The sequence below is a fragment of the Pogona vitticeps genome, chromosome 1 (assembly GCF_051106095.1).
Source record: "Pogona vitticeps strain Pit_001003342236 chromosome 1, PviZW2.1, whole genome shotgun sequence".
In the NCBI taxonomy this organism is placed as follows: Eukaryota; Metazoa; Chordata; class Lepidosauria; order Squamata; family Agamidae; genus Pogona; species Pogona vitticeps.
The window spans coordinates 149078763-149100533 of record NC_135783.1 but is presented as its reverse complement, the minus strand read 5'-3'; the positions used below and the strand labels follow the sequence as shown (position 1 = coordinate 149100533).

Here is a 21771-nt window from a genome sequence, read left to right as displayed (position 1 = left end):
ACTGCAATCCGAAAATGTTTCTACGAAATAAAACCTGCTGCTCCTTAGGTAGCCCGAAATCATCTAGGTTTTGCCACTTTCACTTTCTCTCCGCAGTTCACGCTCTCTTTTCCGACTTTAGGTTTCCGGACTCTGATGTTTGTGCTTGGGGGGGGGGGAGTCGCTCTACTCTTCCTTACTCTATGGTTAAGCGTCTCCTCTTTCTCCTCCCCCCCCCCCCCGATAAAGGAAGCGTTTCTCATCCCAACGCGAGCCGCGGTGTGGCTTCCGTTCCGACGGGGTCGGTGGGGGGGGGGGGAGGACCTGCTGCTCATCAGCGCCTCCTTCCGGGTGGGAGGGGGAAGAGGCGAGATGCGTGGGGGGGGGGGTCCGCCCGGCTGGCGCATGCGCCCCAGAGTCACTTCCTCCTCGAGAGTGGCCGGCTGCGGAGAGCGGTGTGAGCGGCCGGGGGAGTGGAGGCGGGGGGAGTGGGCTTGGCAGCGGGCTGTGCGAGCGGCATGGAAGGGAGTCCGAGCCCGGCGGCGGCGGCCGCTTCCTCCCATGTGATCCGCGAAGGGGACTGGGCTGTTCTGAAGCGGAACGAGGTCTTTAAGGCGGTCGCCGTGGTGAAACGAAGGTAGGTCCCCGTTCGGGGTGTATTCGCTGCCGGGGAATCGCATCTAGCACGTGCTCGGCCGCATCCTGACCCTCGCCCGTATCCTAAACTTTTCCCTCCCTCCGTCCCGCCCCCCCTCACCCCACCCCCGTTTCTTTCGGCCTCCCCTTGGAGAAGAAGAGGGAGGCGGGCAGGCTTGCTTTCTCCCCCCCCCCCCCGCCTGCTCGGGCTAGACGAGGCAGCCCCTCCCCTTCCCTCCTCTGGACCCGTTGCCGTCACGGACTAGAGCCTTGCCAAGCATCTTCCTGGGACTGACTGAGCGGCTCTCTTTTGAGACACCGATCTGTCATCCAACATCTCATCCTGTCCCCTTGCGTCCGACGAAGTGGGCGGTTGCACACAAGCTCGCGTTAAAATTGAATAGCTCCTCTTTAAGGTGCCTCTTGGTTTGGTCTGGTTTCCTTGGATTTTGCCTGATATGCTTGCTCTGAGTAAGCCACCTGAAGGCTTAAGTGCCTCCGGACGTCCAGATGCGTAGGATGCTGCTGCTGTGCAGGTCATCGTATCTGGCCAGCTGCCTCTGCTGGAATTGTGCAGGGCATTTGGACAGAAAGTGGATGAGGGCAGTAGTTTCTGCCCCCAGTAACTTACACTCTGCAGATTCAGCAAAGGCTATATAAACAAGGGGTAGAGGAAACTCAACTCTTCCTCCTGCCCCTTAAAAAAGATAACAACAGCATTCCAGTTGAAGAACGTGGGATATTCAAGATACAGTAGTCTTCTCTACAGGATACCCTCTTCTGCTTCTTTCCATTCACAAAGTGACATAAGGCAAGGGAAGGTCCCAGCACGTGATGCCTTTTTGCACCACTTAGCCACTTCTCACCCAAACATAAAACAATTGTCAGGATTGTTTTTCAGCAAGTGTGAATGGTAGCGAGCAGAAGAGGGTATCCTCTAGAGACCAGTGGTCCTCAACCTTGGGCCTCCAGATGTTCTTGGACTTCAACTCCCAGAAATCCTGGCCAGGATGAGGTGGTGGTGAAGGCTTCTGGGAGTTGTAGTCCAAGAACATCTGGGAGGCCCAAGGTTGGGGACCACTGCTCTACACCAGTGGTCCTTAACCTTTTTGACACCAGGGACCGGTTTAGTTGAAGACCATGCCCCCAAGGACCGGGGGGGGGAGAGTACATGTTATGCAATAGGTTGTTGGAGGATAGCTTTGAATCAAGATCATAAAGGAAATGGCGAGCAGGAGGTGAGCTGCAATTGAAGCTCCACTGCCTCTTGGATCAGCAGCGGCTTAGAACCTAGGAGGAGGGCTGGCTTCTCTTAGATTCCAGTGCTACAGGCACAGTTGATCGAGCAGCAGGAGGAAGGGAGCAGGGAGTGAAGCTCCGCCTCCTGTCAGATCAGTATTAGAACCTAAGAGGAGTGTGCTGACAGGAGGCAGAGTTTTGCTCATCCCTCACCTCCTGCTCGCCACTCATCTGTCCTGGTGGCCTGGTCCTTCCAAGGCTACAGACTGGGACGGGTCCACGGACCAGGCTTGGGGACCCCTTGCTGTAGACCATCTTGACTGCTGCCATTGTTGTTATTAACATTCAGGCTGCTCTTTGCTACATAAAGCTTTGGCAACTTTTTCCTGCTGGCTACGTGGCCATGATATTGTACATTTTTGTTGTTGTTGTTTAATCATTAAGTCGTGTCTGACTCTTCGTGACCTCATAGACCAGAGCACGCCAGGCCCTCCTGGCTTCCACTGCCTCCCGGAGTTTGGTCAAATTCATGTTGGTTGCTTCAATGACATTGTCCAACCATCTCGTCCTCTGTTGTCCCCTTCTCCTCTTGCCTTCACACTTTCCCAACATCAGGGTCTTTTCCAGGGAGTCTTCTCTTCTCATGAGATGGCCAAAGTATTGGAGCCTCAGCTTCAGCATCTGTCCTTCCAGTGAGCACTCAGGGTTGATTTCCTTCAGAATGGATAGGTTTGTTCTCCTTGCAGTCCACGGGACTCTCAAGAGCCTCCTCCAGCACCACAATTCAAAAGCGTCAATTCTTCAGTGGTCAGCCTTCTTTATGGTCCAGCTCTCACTTCCATACATTAATACTGGAAAAGCCATAGCTTTGACTATGTGGACCTTTGTCGGCCAGGTGATGTCTCTGCTTTTTAAGATGCTGTCTGTCATCGCTTTCCTCCCAATAAGCTGTACCCGTCTGCAGTGATCATGGAGCCCAAGAAAATAAAATCTGTCACTGTACATTTATGGAACATTAATAAAATAATTTTAAAAAATACATTTTTTCATTTTTTTAAAGCAGTCCAGTAAAGGTGTCACCTGTTCCTGCATTTGTATTGTTTTGGGGACCACACAGCCTTTTCCTGATTTTTATTGAAGATGAAAATACTTACATTTCAAGCTGGGTTTAAAAATGTTGAATCCCATTTCTTTTTCTGGTTTTTGTTTTTACTCTCATTTTTTTTGTCGGGGGGTGGATTGATCCTTTAAGGTTTGTATGGTATTACTTTTTAATTTATTTTTTCTTCTAGAAAAATTACCTTTGAAAAGCAATGGTTCTACTTAGATAATGCCATTGGACATATTTATGGAACAACCTTTGAAGTGACCAGCGGTGGGAGCTTACAGCCAAAAAAGAGAGGGGAAGAGATGGCGACCGGTAGGTGGAAACAGGCAAATCATTTTCTGAGCAAAGTACAGCGTGTTGTTTTTAAGGGGAAATCTCAGCCCAGCTAGAACTTTTTAAAAAATCTTGTTCATCTTTTATATGTGTTGTCCTGAATCAGCAGTGAATCAGCTTTGCTATTTGGGAAGAAAGAAGGTGGGCTTGCCAATCCAGTTATACTTCAGACAAGGAAAAGTCACAAAAACAACATTATTTAGTTGTCTAGTAAAGGATTCCTCCTTAAAGGGGTTGGGGTCGCTCCTCGATCCATGAAAGTTCATCTACCTCCATGCTATTGGGAAGAAAGGGAAGAATCCCCATGATCTGTGCTCAGTGATCAGAAATAGAAAGTGTGCTCGAGTAAAGGTACTGGAAAACAACCACTCCCCACCTAAACCATTCATCTCAATGGACACAGCCGTGCCCACAAATATCATCTAACATGGGGGCCATTCCAGATTGGTCCCCTGCCTTTTTATAAGAATGATGTCAAATTTGCTGATTATCAGCCCTGTTAATGGTCGCCCAACAGATCTTGAATCACAGACTTTCCCTAAAGACAACTTAATGGGCTGGTTTGGATTGCCATAGCTTGGTTTAGTAAACCAGGGCACCGAGCCCACCTTTGCCCCTCCCTCTGCAGTGCAGGCAAACTAAGAGGCCCTTTATTCACTAGCAATATATATGCCTGCCAGTTTTGGAACAAAGGGATTTCACGCTCCCGTTTTAGCATTCTAGGAATAATTTTTGCAAGACTGCATTTTTTTTTGTTTTTCTCCAGCAGTGTTTCATAAATCTCTGTGTGCTTTTTTTTAGAAACAAAAGAAGCAGGTACAGACAACCGTAATATAGTGGATGATGGAAAGTCTCAGAAACTGACTCATGATGATATAAAGGCTTTGAAAGATAAAGGCATTAAAGGACAGGTAACAACACCCAGTGTTTATTCTTATCTTGGTGGCAGCCTATCATAACCTCTCACTGTAAACTTCAAGGCTTCATAATTTGCACGATGCGATGACAGCTAGGCAGACTGCAGCCATACGTCGTTGTAATACAAGGCAGTTAGAAAACTGGGTGGACCATGAAATGATTTCATGCAAAACTCCTCTGAGGCTCGATTTACACATCACTCGCAAAGGTCATTGTTTTCCCCACTTATACATCACTGCCTTCTTTTTCTTAGACGCTTGCTTTGTGTTTTGAAAGCAACATGGTTAGTGGTAAGTGTCCAAATAGAAACTGCTCTGATGAAAACACATATACATCGATCTGAGTCCTTTCCCACTCATTAAGGTAGTTTCTGTTTCTGTGGTTCTTCACCTTCAGTCCTCCAAATGTTTTGGACTTCCAAATTTCAGAATTCCTGGCCACTGGCCATTCTGCCTTAAGCCCTCTGGGAACTGAACAGCTTGAAGACTAAAGGTCAACACGACTGACCTATTTTATTAGTGGCTGTCAAAGAGATTCAGACAGATGTAGACAGAAAGCAGCAAATGGTTGTCTGATAGAAAAGGGGGTCTTCCCACCTCCATCTGATTATTTAAATGGAGAAAAAAGGCATTGAACACAGGACATGTTGTGTACAAGGTATGTTTACCTATGGATCCATTTTCTGGCCTCCACTTCCTATCTGAATTTCATATTATTAGCGGAATAACTTAGAATGAAAGGCCTTTTCATGTAATGTAGAAGGTTCCAGGGGGTCTACGTTTTCTTAGGGCTGCATGCTGTGCTCAAGTAATCTGTCTGTTCAGTTACTGTGGATTATTTGTTCCCCCTACATCCCTGAATTAGTGTTGGCCAAGTGCATTTTCTTCTTGAAAAATAGTGTGTTAATAAAAAGAAGCAGATCAACAGCAGCAGTAACAAAACTCTCTTTACATTATTTCTTTTAAATACAATTGTACCATATTGGGGAAATGGTGACACTCTTTTCTCTTGAAGGAAATAGTTCAGCAGTTGATAGAAAATAGCACCACGTTTAGAGACAAGACAGAATTCTCTCAGGATAAGTACATCAAGAAAAAGAAAAAGAAGTAAGTTGAATATTAAGAAGGGGATGTATTTGGAAGCTCACAAATCACCTATGCCTTTTCCTCAGTTATTGTGTTGTGCTTACAGATATGAGGCAGTTATTACCATTATAAAACCCTCTACCCGTATTTTGTCAACGATGTACTATGCAAGAGAACCAGGAAAAATAAAGTAAGTTTTAATATATATGAATAACCTAGTTTGCAGAACTTAAATGTTTTTCGGGATGGGGGGGGTGGGAAAGGAATCTATCATCTATCATGCTGGACTAGATGAAAGATTGCATTCTTACTTGACTGTGGTCAGTTTGTTTGGTTTAACTGTTCACAACAGTAATTGTGGATTCTTCAAAATCATGGATAGACCTTACTGAAGTCAGTGCTGCACTGGTGAGCACAGAGTGCTGTCCTCTGAAGATGCCGGCTACAGAGACTGGCAAAACGTTAGGAAGAACTGTGACGAACACGGGTTCGAAAACACACGTGTACGCTTGGACAGAGAGCAATCAGGAGTTTGCACATGCTAAAATGAGCTGAAAGAGTCCAATTCAGCCAGCCATGCTACAACACTCCTTCTCACAAGTCTGCCCACACAAGAACACCCTGGTACTCTCAGATATTATTGTGAAAAGGTCAAGTGGGCTTTGTAGTCCTTAGACTTAACTTGCACCACTGACAGGACTCTAAGTAAGCTAGGCCGAGGCAGCACTCTCAGATGACCCTATGACAAGTGTACTGTTCAGGAAACCAAATGAGTTTTATAATCTTTATTTTATTAAAGAAAAAGCATGTTACTAGATATTCAAAGCCAAATTAAACCAAAACAAATAAACTAGCATTGTGCTGTTTAGTTACACAGATGTAGTGAGGCAAAGAAAACATGAAAAATAGAATAGTACTCAAAAACCTTATTAAAAATACAAAAAGACATTAAAAAAGAATCAAAACAGTTCCAGAACAAGAATTCATTAGTAAAAACCAAAATAATCCATGTAGGTTATGAAAAGGCTATAGTCCTCAGTGATCCTATAGAATAAAAACCCCTAAACAAAAGTAAAAATCCCTTATATGTCCCATAGTCCTTAGAAAAGAAAATCCAGTAAATATACCATAGTCCTTACAAAATTACTAGAGCATAATCCATATGGAGTATTCCAAGAAAAGAAGTCCATAAGGAATATTCCATAGAACAGTCCATAGAAAATAGTCCATGCACAGTCCTTTTAGGAAAAATCCCATAAGTCCAAAAGTAATCCAGCAAAGCATATAAACCAGTCCATGTAGGTAGGCCACCAAACTCTCTCTCAAGACATCAGGGTAAGTCCCATATGGCTGAAATGTAGGTCACGAATCACTGAAAGGTCGGTCTTGGAAAGACAAAGTCCATAGGTAAAAAGTTCCTTTTTCAAGAGTAACTGGCAAGGGCCTAATGCACCTTCCCACGATGTCATCCAATCAGAGTTCGTTACTAGGCAAACAGTCCTGTTACATCACATGAATTCTTTCTCATACACAGCAGATGTTATTTGGGTTACGGTGGTTTCTCAAAGAGTCACAACATTTCCATCTATCTAATCACACAGAGTCCTTCTCAGGCCTTCAGAATAACATGCTCTCTGCTCGCCTAGAAAACAACTTGTCAGCATAGCACAGATATTATATACAAAGAAACAAAATGGAACCTCTCTGGCTCACTTCATAATTACAAAACCCATATGCCTTTAAAAGATTTTAACTCAAAAACCCATCTCATCACAAGCCCCCTGAAGATTAACAAAATTCCTAAACAATTTAAGTTTTAATTTTGATAACTGAATAAGATGAGATGTCATAATGAAGCAGTAACAAAATAGAGAAAGATATTAACATGAGCATAAAGTAATACATTTCAAATATGATTCTAAAATAGCAAAACAATTGATACATAAGAACTATTATAATTACAGTATTTACCATACATGAGAGAAAATTGCGTTAGACACTTCTACTAGTCTGAAAAACAGAAGAATAAACATGTTAGTATACATAATCAAATACATCACTCTGCATATGCTCAGATAATACTCTAGTCATCAAACAGTAAAATAATGAAACAAGGGTTAACATCATAATGACTTGACAAATCAATATACTGATATGAAATAATAATAGTGAAAACACTCTATGTATGCTCAGGAACATAGTCATACAGAATAACAAGAAAATTAAACATCAGAGCTTTATCAATTCTAGCCATTTTCTCCCCTTGCATCTGCACTAAACATTCGAGATAAACAGTGGGGAATTAACAGTAGATGTTCAACATCAAAATCATATTTTTGCAATCTGAAATACCACTGCATTAATCTTGGGCTTGGATGTCTCTGCTTCTCTAAGAAAGCCAAAGCATTTTGGTCTGCTTGAATTGGATCAGGGCTGTAAATTACAAGGTTGCCTACATGGCCAATCACATAATATAAATCACCAAACAATTCATCAACCAATTTCTGAAAAGTAACATAGGTATTTTCCATTCCAGGTGCTAGTTTTCTGAGTTGGTAAATTCCCTGAGGGCAAGTAAATGATGTATCAGGGCGATGTTCCTCTTTAATTAAAATCTGGTAAAGCCTTTCAACAGTTCCAGACACTAAATTGCCCTTAGACCCTTCTAGATCTATAGGAACAGAAACAGCAGTAAATCCTTCATTGACTGTAATAAAAAGTTTCACCACATCAGTTTCTCCCGGTGAATTCGAGAAGACGTTTTGGGGTTTAGCTAACACAGGCTCCAATATCTGTCCTGGGCCAAATTGATCAATGCCTTCCACGCCTTGGTCCAGAAATGCCACACCCCTGGACACATGTATCACTGAATTAGCTGTGCTATCAGGTTTGGTCACAAGAGGCCGCTGTTGCAACAAAGTTCCCTCGGGAGTACTCTGCATAGCCTCAGAAACAGTATCAGTATTCTCACCACTTCCTTGGAAAATAGGCTGTTGAAAATAAGTATTGTCCCAAACCTCTGCTTTTCTTTCTAAAGATCTTTCTGAGAAGATTAACTGTGGTACTGGGCCAAAGGTTTCAGATATGATTTCCGTCTCTGGAGAAACATCAGTACTTTGTAATCCCAAAAAGTTAGCGCTTCCCCCTTCGTTGGTTGTGTTATAAACAGTCTCAAAACTTAGCTGCAAAACTGCTCCACTATCACCTCCTATGGCACTGGGCAAAGACTCTGAGAAAACCTTCACTCCTCCAGCTTCCTCAGCTGACTTTTCCGGTACCTTGAGTAGGCCACCCCCTTGGTATTTTTCTTTACTTCCGAACTGCCATGAATTACATGGGGTCTCTGCCAACCTAACAGGGTCTGCTTTCGCTGTTCCCTCTGGGCTAAGAGAAGGGGGGTTGTTTGAGATCTGACATGCATCAAGATCTGCTGACACAAGTCCTGGCAAAGAATTAAGCTGAGTCTCTATTCCACCATCCCGGTATTCCACTCCCTCATGAACTGCTGTTGCTTCTAAGCTCTCAGTCCCAGCAATTGCTTTATTACTTTGGAAAATCCCTTGCTCTCCTTCTTCTAGCAAACCCATAGTCTCATCCCGAATTATTTCAGAACTTCTCACCTGTCCTGTGCTCTGAGTAAGAGCTGAGGTTGGTGCTGAGCTGATTTCCAATGCACTGCAGTTTTCCCTTGCGCCGTCCGATGCTATTTCCCGGCAAACTTTCAGCTGCATTCCTCTCCCTTCGCGCGGCTCCAGGGCCTGTAAATCCTTTGTTTGGACGGACGATGAATCGCTGTCTTCTCTGGAATGCTCCTTAGCATTCCACTGGGCCTCGTTAACTCTTTCCACACAAACATCTTGCATCTCAGGGTTGCTCCCAATTGTTTGAAGCGTCTCGTTGCAGTAATCCCCAAAGGAACCCTGCTTAACTTGGAAAAACCGTTGTATCAAGCCAGGTTCTGTGCTAAGAAAACGTTTTAAAAGGATGTTTTCCTGATAAAGCTCACGTATCAGGAAATCTCTTTCCCTAATTTTCTGCTTGGCTTCCTCGAAAAATCCCGAAGCCACTTCTAAGAGTATATCCACGGACTGTTTTTTCTCCTCCATCTCTGCTGGCAAACTAGCCTTGGCTAGGTCAGCAATAACAAAACTCTAATAATAGAAAGGAAAATTCAAAAATCTCCTCTGCACTTCTGACCAACTGCTGTACCTTCTGCTATCCTAAGATAGGCGAGAGAACAAACAGCTGCCAAACCAAAATAAAATTAAAAATCTCTTCTGCACTTTCGACCAACTGCTGTCCCTGTGACCCTAAGGTCTGTGAGAGGCCAGACAGCTGCCAAAACCAAAATACTGAAAAAAATCCAAAAGGAAGAGAAAAGAAAAACTGTGATCACTCTGTGAACCCTAGAGTTACAGAGATGATCCTTGACTGAACTGGGTGCAGATAGATACCTCTAGGGCCAGGTCATCCCGACAGATGCTGAGATCATAGGGCATGACTCTAGGCCAAGCCAGATGCAACTAGGTACTCCTGACAGATCCTAAGATCGTAGCGGGGAGACCCAGAGCTAGTCTGGAACACGGCCAGGTGCTCCGGCAAATCCTAAGATTATAGGAGTACGCTTAGGCCAAAACAAAAAAGAAAAAACCTGGATGCAAGTTCCAGAACAATGCAGTCAGAGTCATTTATGCAATCCTAAGATTGTGAAATGACCTGCTCAACTTGGGTGCAAGCACTCCAAAAATAAAGGACATGCATCTTGGAATTTCTTCACTACAACGTTGTAACAACCTGCACATGCCTACTGCTTAAATTCAATTGTTTCCTAACAGTTTGCTTGTCCCACTGGGAATCTCTTTCTTAAAAGAGCACCCCAGATTCTAACACACATTACCACAGCCTGAAGATTTAACACCTCTCACCACAGCCTTTAGATCTAACTGCTGGCAAACAGCGTTGCCTAGGAAGCAACTGTTTACACCCAGGGAAGCACCTAGCTCCTTGAAGCCTCAGTGTCCCACTGCAATCAAAACTTAGCTTGTGGATCAGAGTTACTCAAGCTGTTAGATAGAACAAAAATTGGTCATCTTGAGGTACTACAAAACCCAGCACGTGGTCCATCCCGCAGCTGCCACCATGTGACGAACACGGGTTCGAAAACACACGTGTACGCTTGGACAGAGAGCAATCAGGAGTTTGCACATGCTAAAATGAGCTGAAAGAGTCCAATTCAGCCAGCCATGCTACAACACTCCTTCTCACAAGTCTGCCCACACAAGAACACCCTGGTACTCTCAGATATTATTGTGAAAAGGTCAAGTGGGCTTTGTAGTCCTTAGACTTAACTTGCACCACTGACAGGACTCTAAGTAAGCTAGGCCGAGGCAGCACTCTCAGATGACCCTATGACAAGTGTACTGTTCAGGAAACCAAATGAGTTTTATAATCTTTATTTTATTAAAGAAAAAGCATGTTACTAGATATTCAAAGCCAAATTAAACCAAAACAAATAAACTAGCATTGTGCTGTTTAGTTACACAGATGTAGTGAGGCAAAGAAAACATGAAAAATAGAATAGTACTCAAAAACCTTATTAAAAAATACAAAAAGACATTAAAAAAGAATCAAAACAGTTCCAGAACAAGAATTCATTAGTAAAAACCAAAATAATCCATGTAGGTTATGAAAAGGCTATAGTCCTCAGTGATCCTATAGAATAAAAACCCCTAAACAAAAGTAAAAATCCCTTATATGTCCCATAGTCCTTAGAAAAGAAAATCCAGTAAATATACCATAGTCCTTACAAAATTACTAGAGCATAATCCATATGGAGTATTCCAAGAAAAGAAGTCCATAAGGAATATTCCATAGAACAGTCCATAGAAAATAGTCCATGCACAGTCCTTTTAGGAAAAATCCCATAAGTCCAAAAGTAATCCAGCAAAGCATATAAACCAGTCCATGTAGGTAGGCCACCAAACTCTCTCTCAAGACATCAGGGTAAGTCCCATATGGCTGAAATGTAGGTCACGAATCACTGAAAGGTCGGTCTTGGAAAGACAAAGTCCATAGGTAAAAAGTTCCTTTTTCAAGAGTAACTGGCAAGGGCCTAATGCACCTTCCCACGATGTCATCCAATCAGAGTTCGTTACTAGGCAAACAGTCCTGTTACATCACATGAATTCTTTCTCATACACAGCAGATGTTATTTGGGTTACGGTGGTTTCTCAAAGAGTCACAACATTTCCATCTATCTAATCACACAGAGTCCTTCTCAGGCCTTCAGAATAACATGCTCTCTGCTCGCCTAGAAAACAACTTGTCAGCATAGCACAGATATTATATACAAAGAAACAAAATGGAACCTCTCTGGCTCACTTCATAATTACAAAACCCATATGCCTTTAAAAGATTTTAACTCAAAAACCCATCTCATCACAAGAACAACCTTCAGAACATGGCCAAAGAGCCCAAAAAAGCCACAACATCCAATATTATATTTGTTGTCTATGTTTCACAGTTCGATTTACCTCTTGGCAGAAGCATTTGGTCATACAAGACAATAAAAGGCAGGTAGACTGTGTGGCCCAAGGAGTTTGTTTTTTTGTTGCCAGGAATGATAAAAGGTAAAGGACAGAAAAGTACTCAAGTCCAGCTCTGTGCTTTAAGGCATAGCTGGTGATCCATTAGCTTTTTCACTGATCTAGGTGGCTGATTTCTAATCATTAGTAAAAGCCTTCAGATGACTAATGTCTTCCATTATGTAATTCATATTACCAAAATATTAGTATGTGATTAAACAGAAGCTTCTGTAGTATCTTGAAGCATAAACAAACTCCTTGGGCTACACAGTCTGTCTGCCTTTTGTATCACAACAATATCTTTTTAGAGAACTGAGCAGCTGTGAAAATAATAGCTTTTTGCTTAGCTCTCTTGGTGGTTATTTGAGATCAAGCCATTGAGCTCAGTGTAGGTATTGTTGAATGGCTAGCCTTGTTTTAACAGCAAGGAATTGGGCTAAATTGTGTTTTAGCCCTTTGAATTCTATGAATGGCTACAATTTCCAGTAGCTAAGATGTTGGCATTTACATTCCTTGTTGCACACCATTCATGAGACTTGGCACACACTGAGAAATACAAGCATGGACTCCTTAACTGGTGACAGTTTATTGCCGTTTAAGTTATCCAGAGTATGTAAGGGATGTAGGAGTCTAACCTATATCTTTGCAGCCTAAGGTTTTGTAAATATTTCCTTAATTAAAGCAGATGAAATAAAAAGTTAATAGAAAAATATTTGATTGTATTTCTTCAGATTTTAAATACTGTTCATGTCAGGAATGAAAGTAATCTTTGTTTTTGTAGCTATTTGAGATATGACACTCTAGCCCAGATGTTGACCTGTGGCAACGTGCGTGCTGGCAACAAGATGATTGTAATGGAAACCTGTGCTGGATTGGTCCTGGGTGCTGTTATGGAGAGAATGGGAGGTAAGAACAGCGAGTCTGCAGAATTTGGTTTGTCTTGGCTTACGTGTATTTAAGAATATAATTTTAATTCATAGTATTTCTATGATAGAATATGAATCTGGCCTTTTAGAAGTGTGATCTTTTATCATCTTATATTAAACGTGTTAATGGTGGAAGACATTTTCACAAATGAAACAGTCATAGCACAATACAAAGTCCCTCCCCCAAAGCAATATATAAAATGTATAGCTATTTGGGAACACTCAGTTTTATTTCCCCCAAAGACACTTTGAAGTGTACCTGGATTGAAATAGGCAATTAGGGGGCAACATTGCGAGTTCATTTTTTAAAAATACCAGTTGTAATTACTTACTGGCTGCTTGTGGGTGGTCACTGGTGATTATTTATTCAGTAATGCTGTACTAGCGTTCTTCAGATTGGGTTAGGTTCCAGAGAACTTCTTTAGACATGGCTCCCTGGACAGATCCAGTGCATTGAAAGACATAAATTATTTTGATTTATTGTGAACTGGTTTTGCCAGTCAAGTTCAGCTTCAGAACAGATTTGTCACCTGACATGGAATTAGGGGCAACTATTGACACCTGAATCCAAATCTCCTTCAGAATTGTGAGCAGATGAGTTGCACTGTTCTTTGGGTCTGGAGTCAAGATCAGCTGTGAGCAGCATACAGGCCATAACCCACACCACCATCACCATTTCTGAAGCCAGAATAGCAACCCTTTCAGGATTAATGTGTTTATGGCCAAAACAAAGGAGAACTCTGGTAGTTCTCATTTAAAGCAGGGCACAGGGTACCCACACACATAGTTTTACCCCTCAGGAGGGATTTTCTGAAACCAGAAGCAAACATCTGGCCAGTTCTGGTTTCATTCTTGGGAAATGGTATGAACTGAAGCAGATTCTAGAGTTGAAAATTAGCTCCTAGACCCCCAGAGCTTGCCTACTCGGACCTAGATTCCAGTCTGGATAGTGAAAACGTTCACAAGATCTTCACATATTTCCCATTGCCAGTTTTCATTTTACCTGGAATTGCTTGTGCTAACAAGCCTCATACCACTTGAATGTTCATGTTGTGATTAGCGCTTGGTGACTTGAAGCTGCGAATGTAAACTGCTTACCCCCTTTCAGAAGTGTTGGTTGATATCATGTGAAACCTCAACAAAATGTTTGCCTTTCTTGGCTCTTTCCCTCCTGCAAATTCTCTGATGTACATACAGGATTTATTTAGTCTGTCCTGATGCAATTCTCTTCATTCAGATGCTTATCAAGTTGACCTTGGTTATGCTTGCAGGTTACGGATCTATTGTTCATATGTATCCAGGAGGAGGACCTGTTAGAACAGCCGCAAACTGTTTCGGATTTCCCGAATCCTTTTTTCAGACTCTTTACGAGTTCCCTCTCAGCAAAGTGAACAGTGTTCTCTCTGGAACGTTTTCCTTAAATATACTGCCTTCTGAGCCTGAAGAGAACATGGCAGTGACAGAAGACAGCAATGGGTCACTGGACGACAAACAACACCCCATACAGGAAGCAGATATGGAATGCTGTGCTGAGTTAGCAATGGAGAGCGATCAACCAGAAGAACAAGAAATGGTGGACATTCCAACTGAGGGTGAAGCATTTGACAATAATAAAGCAAAGGGAACAGTAAGATTTTATTGACCAACTTTTGAGACACAGAAAGGAAATGTTGTTTAAGAATTAATCCAAGTGTTCCTGTTTTGTGTTAGTCTATTTGACATCCCATCTTCAGCTCTGAAGCCTCTATGGTATCTTAACATTACTAAAAACATGTCTCAGAGATAGCTTTTAGCCCCAGTTACCAGCTCAGTGCCTTATCTGTTACATCTTTTCACAATTAAAGTCACTTGTCATGGCCTTTTGCTAAGACTCAGAGTCCTGTAACACCATGTTGAGTTCATTCACACTTGCAGGTTTATTGTACCATACGTATACTGTAATGTATTCTGGCATGGTGTGGGTAGTCTCTTACTTTTACTGACCTAAAGCCAGCTGTAAATCAGTCAAGGCCCAAGCTTTCCTATGCAGGTACAATAAATGTTAGGATTTAAATGTAAGGAACTTGAAAGGTAGTCATACAGAGAAGGGGCAAGATCTGTCTCTCTGATCATTCCAGAGTGCAGGACTCATAATAATGGGCTCAAGCTACAAGAAGATAGGTTTAGGCTGAATATCAGGAAAACCTTCTTAACTGTTAGAGCAGTATGACAATGGAACCAATTACTTTGGGAGGTGGTGGGCACTCCAACACTGGAGGCATACGAGAGGAAAATGGACAACCATCTGTCGGATGTGCTTTGATTTGAATTCCTACATGGAGCAGGGGGTTGGACTCAGTGGCCTTATAGGCCCCTTCCAACTCAATTATTCTATGATTCTGACTTGTCTGCTGTATAATTATGCAAAGTTGGGTACAAAGATGTCCTTAGATGTTCATTTTTGCTGGTCAATATGTTTATGTGCTTGGCAGACAGATGACAAACAAAAGAAACAGGAGAAGAGGAGAAAAAAGTTAATAGAGACTGCTGCTTTGTTGAAAGATAAAGATGCGGATGGGTGAGTTTGATCTATGTCACGGTTTGCCTGAAGTGTCGTATCATTTAATCTAATTTGAAAATTGTGTGTTTCTATAGTGCATTGACTCTTGTATTTCTAACCATGTGTTCAAAGTGGTGACTTCACCTCTAGCATGCAGTATTGTTTCAACTTCTTTTTTGTTTCTTTTTTCACCAATGTTGCTGCCTTTCTACACTGTACCATTCTCCGTTCAAACCTCCTCCTTTTCCCATCCCGTTCTCCAGTACAACCCATTTAGTGATCTAGGATGTCGTAACAAGCCAGGTTTGAAAAAGATGGCTAAGGTTTTCTCTTGAGAAAAGCAAACAAAAATCCTTCTCCTTGCTCCTTCCTGTTTTTCCTACTTCCAAGAGAAATTTTTTTCAGTTCTCTTTTATTTTTTTTTAAAAAGTGATACAGTACATATGTGCTGTCCTAGTACACTTTTCTTTAAAACAAAAATTCACTTCCTTGACAGAGCCAAGGACCTAGTTAATTTGCCAGTATCCTGAATTTGCCAGTATCCTGAAGTGGCTCTCTTCCTGAGCCGTTTTCACAATACTGGCAAATTAACAGGGGAGGGCTTGCTTTTGGTTCATTCCCAACTATTTCATATGCTGGAAATGAACCAAAGCAGAGCAATCCTATCCACTCCAAAAAAGAGCCTCTGCCTAACAAGGACCAGAAGGATGTGGGTAGAACCACTCTGGGGGCGTACTGGCTGACTGCAGCAAAGATGTCGTTCAATTGCTGTCTTTAGGAGCAAACCAGCCCATCCCAGCAGCAGACCAAGCAGTGGACTAAATGCCCATGTAGTCATCCCTCAGATAGATCTTCTCAGAGAATCTCATCTACAGGAGGTAGACCAGAGTTAGGCAACTGGTATGGCCCTCCAAATGTATTCGCCTTGCATTTCCCATCAGATCTCATTATTGTATCCAGTGGTCAAGAGTGATGGGAGTTACAATCCAAAAAATATCTAGAAGGCCACAGTTGCCCATCCCTGGACATGATGGATCCTGTGACTGATTATTGGTAGAAGCAAAGGTGGCTTAGGAGTCATCAACAACCATCAGTTTTTTTAATCTAAAACAACTCTTCACACCCCTTACGGGTTTTTATGAATTTGAAGTTTACAAGAAGGAGCTGTTCACAGTCCCAAAAGCAATGTCTACAGAAGGAAGCCTATGTGGGATGTTTGTAGAATGGCGTGACAAACTTTTGACCCATGAGATATTGCGGATCTGCAATTCCCATTATACAGAACAGCATGGCCTATCCATAGTCTTATAGTTAAACTCGGCTAAAGACAGGTAGCAGAACAAATATTTCCCGTCCCCTTTCTCCATTCTGCACTCTTGAAAATCCTCTCCAGAGCAATATAGGACCAATGGGGGTTGAGGCACAGGGAGAGGCTGACTGCCCCCCTGTGCCTCAATCATATTCTTCAGGAGAACCCCCTGATCCTCTAGAGGAACGTCCTGGGACAGGCAGAGGACAAGAAGAGATTGGAAGTCTTCCATCCCTGAAGGTTTTTTTTTAAGCTTAACATAGCTTAAGATCCAAACGATATTTACATGGTTGCGTCTGAAACATATTTTTCCTTGCTTGGCATCAATGAAAAAAGGGATCATAGGTAGAACAATTTGTTTGTAAAACCCATTACCGGAGAGGAAATATGCTTTGTCTGAAATTGCCCTTCATTATTTCAGCTCCATTTGCACAAAAGATTAACAGACCTGTACTATTCTAGGAAAGAAAACTAACCAGTATAAAACTTTCTGTTGCAGTTTAATCATAGCCAGTCGATTTCATCCAGCACCTTTATTGCTGTCATTATTGGAATTTGTTGCTCCTTCAAGGCCTTTTGTTGTTTACTGCCAATATAAAGAGGTACATTTTCTTGTCTTATTATATTTCAAAGTTTTTCAAAAAGCATGGTTAATCAAAATGTCTTCTTATTTACTATCCACTTGTTCCCGAATTGCACACCCAAGGAATTAGCATTAAGATTGCTTATTGACAATCAGCGATTTGTTGCATATGCTGTAGTACTATTTGCATTGGCAGCCAAGAACCTGAGGTTTAATTTTCTCAAGGACCATAATGCCATTTAATTCAATGGTCCATAGTTGGAGCTGCTCAAAGAAGGGCACATTTTAAAACATGTACAGTGGTGCCTTGACTTACGACCATAATCTGTTCCAGAATATAGACATAACTCGAAATGGCCATAAGTTGAAGAACCATTTCCCATTGAAATGCATTGGAATGCGATTAATCCGTTCCGTCCCAACCCCACCCACCCCCCCAAAATAAAATAAACAATGCAGCAAGCCCCACCGGAAGGCACTGGGGCTTTTTTTTAAAAAAACAACCCAAACATAAAGCACATAGCAAGCTCCATTGCTGGGGCTTTAAAAAAAAAAACCAAAAATAAAGCACACAGCAAGCCCCATCAGAAGGCTGCTGGGGCTGAAAAAAATAAACACAAAAACACAAAAAAAATCAGCACAGAAACAACTCCGCCCCAGCCCAAACCCACCCTGCAAAACCCACCCAGAACAGGAAGTTTTTAAAAGGCAGAAAGCAGCACCTCACCTTACCAGGCAGTCCCAAGCCTCCCTGCCAACAAACACACTCTCACTCAGAAGCAGAAGCCAGGCACCAAGCCTCCTCTGGCACATACACACTCTAACCATTGGGGTGAAAGAACTACAAAGAAGCTCTTCGCCGACCAACGGTTAGCTGTCTAATTTGAATTCCCTGCCTTTTATCCCTGCCTCTTTTGATCGCAACTCAAAGCTCAGGCTGCAAGTCAAAGGAAAATTTTGCTGCCAGAGCTGGTCGCAACTCGAAATGGTTGTATGTCAGGACGGTCATAAGTCGAGGCACCACTGTAGTTCTAAAATGCATGTTTTTTAAACTTGGATTTTCTTTTTATATCATATATTGCATATTGTAAAGACCTATGACCATAAACAATAAAATTTTGACTCACTATTATATTTCAAAGGGTTTTTTGAAAAGTATGGTTAAATCAAAATGTCTTCTTTTAGCCATTATTGGAATGCTATACAAAACTGAGAGAGAAAGGTGGAGTCATTAATCTGAAACTTTCTGAAACATGGTTACGACACTACCAGGTAAGAACTGTTCCTGTGCATGTATCAAAAATGCAAGCTTGTCTGGTGTAGAATTGCATGTGTTCAGTACCCGATCCTCCCAGTTTTATAACTCTAACACAGATAAAATATCTGAATCAAGTATCCTGATCATCATGGTCAGCAACAAAACGTTATATTGCACCTGAGTAGAAAAAATGATGAATTTAACATACATGTCCATCCTCTTTAATTTTAGGGTAAAAGTACAAATAGTGCTATTTCATTCTAAGAGAGCAGAAATGTATAGCCATCTGCTAAGTAACTGGACTTTCAAAAGCTGCAAGAGTTTAAATGGTTGTTCATTGTGGACTTTGATTGTGAAATGCAACAGCTAGGGTTACTGTACATTGAAAGCTATCTGGGAAGAAACAGAGAAGGGCTGCAGGTTACTGTCAGAGCTCATACTTCCCATGCAAAAAGTTTTAGGTTCTTTCCCTAGTAGCTTTAGTGAAAATGCATCTCAAGTATGTTGAGACCTCAGATATTGGTCTAACAACATGGATGGACGGACCAATGTTCTGGGTATGTATGATAGCCATATGTTTTCATAATTGTACTTGCTAGATGGAAAACCTATTAGCATTGAGTGTACTTACCTTGCTTGTTGATACTTGGACAAATCTCTTAAATCATCTTTTTTTACAGTGCTTGTTTTCTGCGCTTGTGTGCATTACCCTATAACATCAATGGCGAACCTATGGCATGCGTGCCACAGCTGGCACACAGAACCCTTTCTGCCGGCACGCGAGCCATAAGTCGCCGGATCGCTACTCCCCCGCCCCCCAGGCAACCAATCCTCGACAGACAGTGGGCCAGGATCTGGAGTGGGGTCTCGATTCCCCCTTCCTCTGCCACTTCCAGTTCCGCTGCTGCGCCTACCGCCTGTTGGTTCTTTCTTTCTCTCTCTCTCTCTCTCTTTCTTTCTTTCTTTTTCTTTCTTTCTCTTTCTTTCTTTCTTTCTCTCTTTCTTTCTCTCTTTCTTTCTTTTTCTTTCTTTCTTTCTTTCTTTCTTTCTTTCTCTCTCTCTCTTTCTTTTTCTTTCTTTCTTTCTTTCTTTCTTTCTTTCTTTCTTTCTTTCTTTCTTTCTTTCTTTCTTTCTTTCTTTCTTTCTTTCTTTCTTTCTTTTTTTCTTTTTTTCTTTCTTTCTTTCTTTCTTTCTTTCTTTCCCCAGTTTGGGCACTTGGGTTCAAAAAGGTTTTCTGCCACTGCCCTGTACAGTAGAAGCCTACTTCAGAGTTTTCCTATAACACTAAGCGATCAGTCTTGTGAATGCGTATGCTGTTGTCACTTAACCGATTCAACGTAATTTGGAATTATTATTTAGTGATGACGTGTGTCATTTCTTCTTCTTTTTAAAGGTCTTGACTGATCGAAGTCATCCCAAATTGATGATGAGCGGTGGCGGTGGGTACCTACTGACAGGCATCACTGTTATAAATGAAGGTGTCAAAACTGGTGACCACGCACCACAGATGGCCGAAGAGCCAACATCTAAAAAACGTAAACTTCAAGAACATGTTTAATACCTGAAGAAGCTGTTTTTCTTAGGATGCAGCTGATCCTTCTGTTCTCTTGCTAACTATATTGAAGAGGACTTAAGAGTGCACTTTTCTTTCTGGCTCCTGTCAAGAGAAGTTTATTGTGAACAAGTCAGGCTCATATGAGAATTGTGTGCTCTTGTAAGCAATTCAAACTTGAATAGTGCCATAGCCTCAACCTGTGTTCTGATAGTCCCAGAATGAAAGCCTTCTAGGTCTAACTCTTAAGAACTGCTCTTCCTGAAGCTGTTGCAGAAATTGACTGAAATGCCAGCCCTACCCTGTTGCAGAGTTTTGCTTTGAATTTACATCCCGTGTTTGCAACACCCTTTCATTTATAATCTCACTGCAGCTTACTTTGATATAAAAAGTTGTAGCCCATGGCATGTCAAAATCCTGAGAACTGGATGTTTTAGCATATGAAGTGGACGCTGCAAAATTGTGTGATTTCATCATTTGTGGAGAAAACAGGACTGCTGATGCTAACTATATATTTTTACCCTTTCTGAACACAAGAACTAAGGGACACTATGTGTACATTTTAAAATTCATTGTCATTTACATTTTAAAAATAAAAGCTCATTTCCATTGTTCTTTTTGAATACAACAACTTTTTATTATGTAGAATTTGATCTGTAAATCTGGACTTCAATAAATTATGAGATTCTTTTTTCTAACATAGGAATTTTTTCTTCTGATAATGAAATGATTTTAGAGGAGACAAATTTTATCACTAGCAGGCATATTTGTGCGGAATGGAAAGATCAGTAGGTAATGAAGAACGAGAAACACAGAAATAGAAACTAGGAGTACCGTTGTACCCAGTGCATCAACACAGTGTGAATACTTTTCATGTGTATCATAACAGTATGCCTGGACCCAAATTTCTTCTTACGAAGCTGCTATTGCAACTTTTTTATACAGTGGTGCCTCGCTTAACGATTGCCTCGTTAAACAATGAAACCGCTATATGATGACTGTTTTGCAATCACAAAACGATGTTTTAATAGGCAAATTCCGCTTCCCGACAATAGGTTCTCTGCTTCGGGAACTGATTTTTCGCTAGACAATATTTTTAAAACAGCTGATGGGCGGCTTCAGAATGGCAGCCCACTGTGTAAAATGGCTCCTCACTGTGCTTTTGGATGGGTTCCTCGCTTTACAGACACCGAAAATGGCCGCCCCTATGGAAGATCTTCGCTGGACGGTGAGTTTTCAGCCCATTGGAACGCATTGAATGGGTTTTCAATGCATTTCAATGGGATTTTTTATTTCGCTTAATGAGGATTTCGCTCTACAGCGATTTCGCTGGAACGGATTATCCTCATTAAGCGAGGCACCACTGTATGTCTATCCAGCTTTCTAAGGCATCAGGGCAAGAACCAACTTCATGGGAATAAAAAACTCCTACCTTGATCTTGTTACCTGCCTGTTCAGATTAACCCATCCATATTGGCTTTCTGGAGGCTATATGGCTGAAGCAATTACATGAAGATGAATATAGTGCTATGCAAACAGCATTGTTCATGATATTAACAAGACTATGGCAATAGTTCCTCAATTGCTGCTTCTGTTTTCACTGTTGTATATGCAGTCATGAGGCTTGTTTTGAAAAGAAAGAAATCTAGCCCTGATAGTTCAACAGTTTCATGTGATTTTGCAGCTGACCACCTGATAAAAATGGTACTGAGCACTTGGGGA

The 21771-nt window shown here is 41.8% G+C and overlaps 1 protein-coding gene across 2 annotated transcripts; it reads left to right on the top strand.

Annotated features, from left to right (window-relative positions):
- The first annotated feature begins 408 nt into the window (after positions 1–408).
- TRMT6 (tRNA methyltransferase 6 non-catalytic subunit) lies at positions 409–20747 on the top strand. Of its 2 annotated transcripts, none has more exons than XM_073003019.2 (11): positions 409–616; positions 3147–3274; positions 4097–4206; positions 5228–5319; positions 5405–5488; positions 12664–12788; positions 14080–14400; positions 15284–15365; positions 17156–17258; positions 18425–18511; positions 19891–20747. In XM_073003019.2, exons 1-11 carry the CDS (start codon positions 498–500, stop codon positions 20053–20055), a joined length of 1416 nt encoding a protein of 471 aa, XP_072859120.2. In that variant the 5' UTR covers positions 409–497; the 3' UTR covers positions 20056–20747. The 2 variants fall into 2 exon arrangements, with proteins under 2 accessions (XP_072859120.2, XP_072859115.2); XM_073003014.2 differs by having other exon boundaries at positions 413–616; positions 14080–14435; positions 15280–15365.
- The last annotated feature ends 1024 nt before the right edge of the window (positions 20748–21771 follow it).

Coding starts and splice junctions, on each gene's coding strand:
- TRMT6 (XM_073003014.2), top strand. CDS start 498: ATGGAAGGGAGTCCGAGCCCGGCGGCGGCGGCCGCTTCCTCCCATGTG. Junction 617..3,146: donor GTCGCCGTGGTGAAACGAAG/GTAGGTCCCCGT, acceptor TTTTTCTTCTAG/AAAAATTACCTTTGAAAAGC. Junction 5,320..5,404: donor ATCAAGAAAAAGAAAAAGAA/GTAAGTTGAATA, acceptor TTGTGCTTACAG/ATATGAGGCAGTTATTACCA.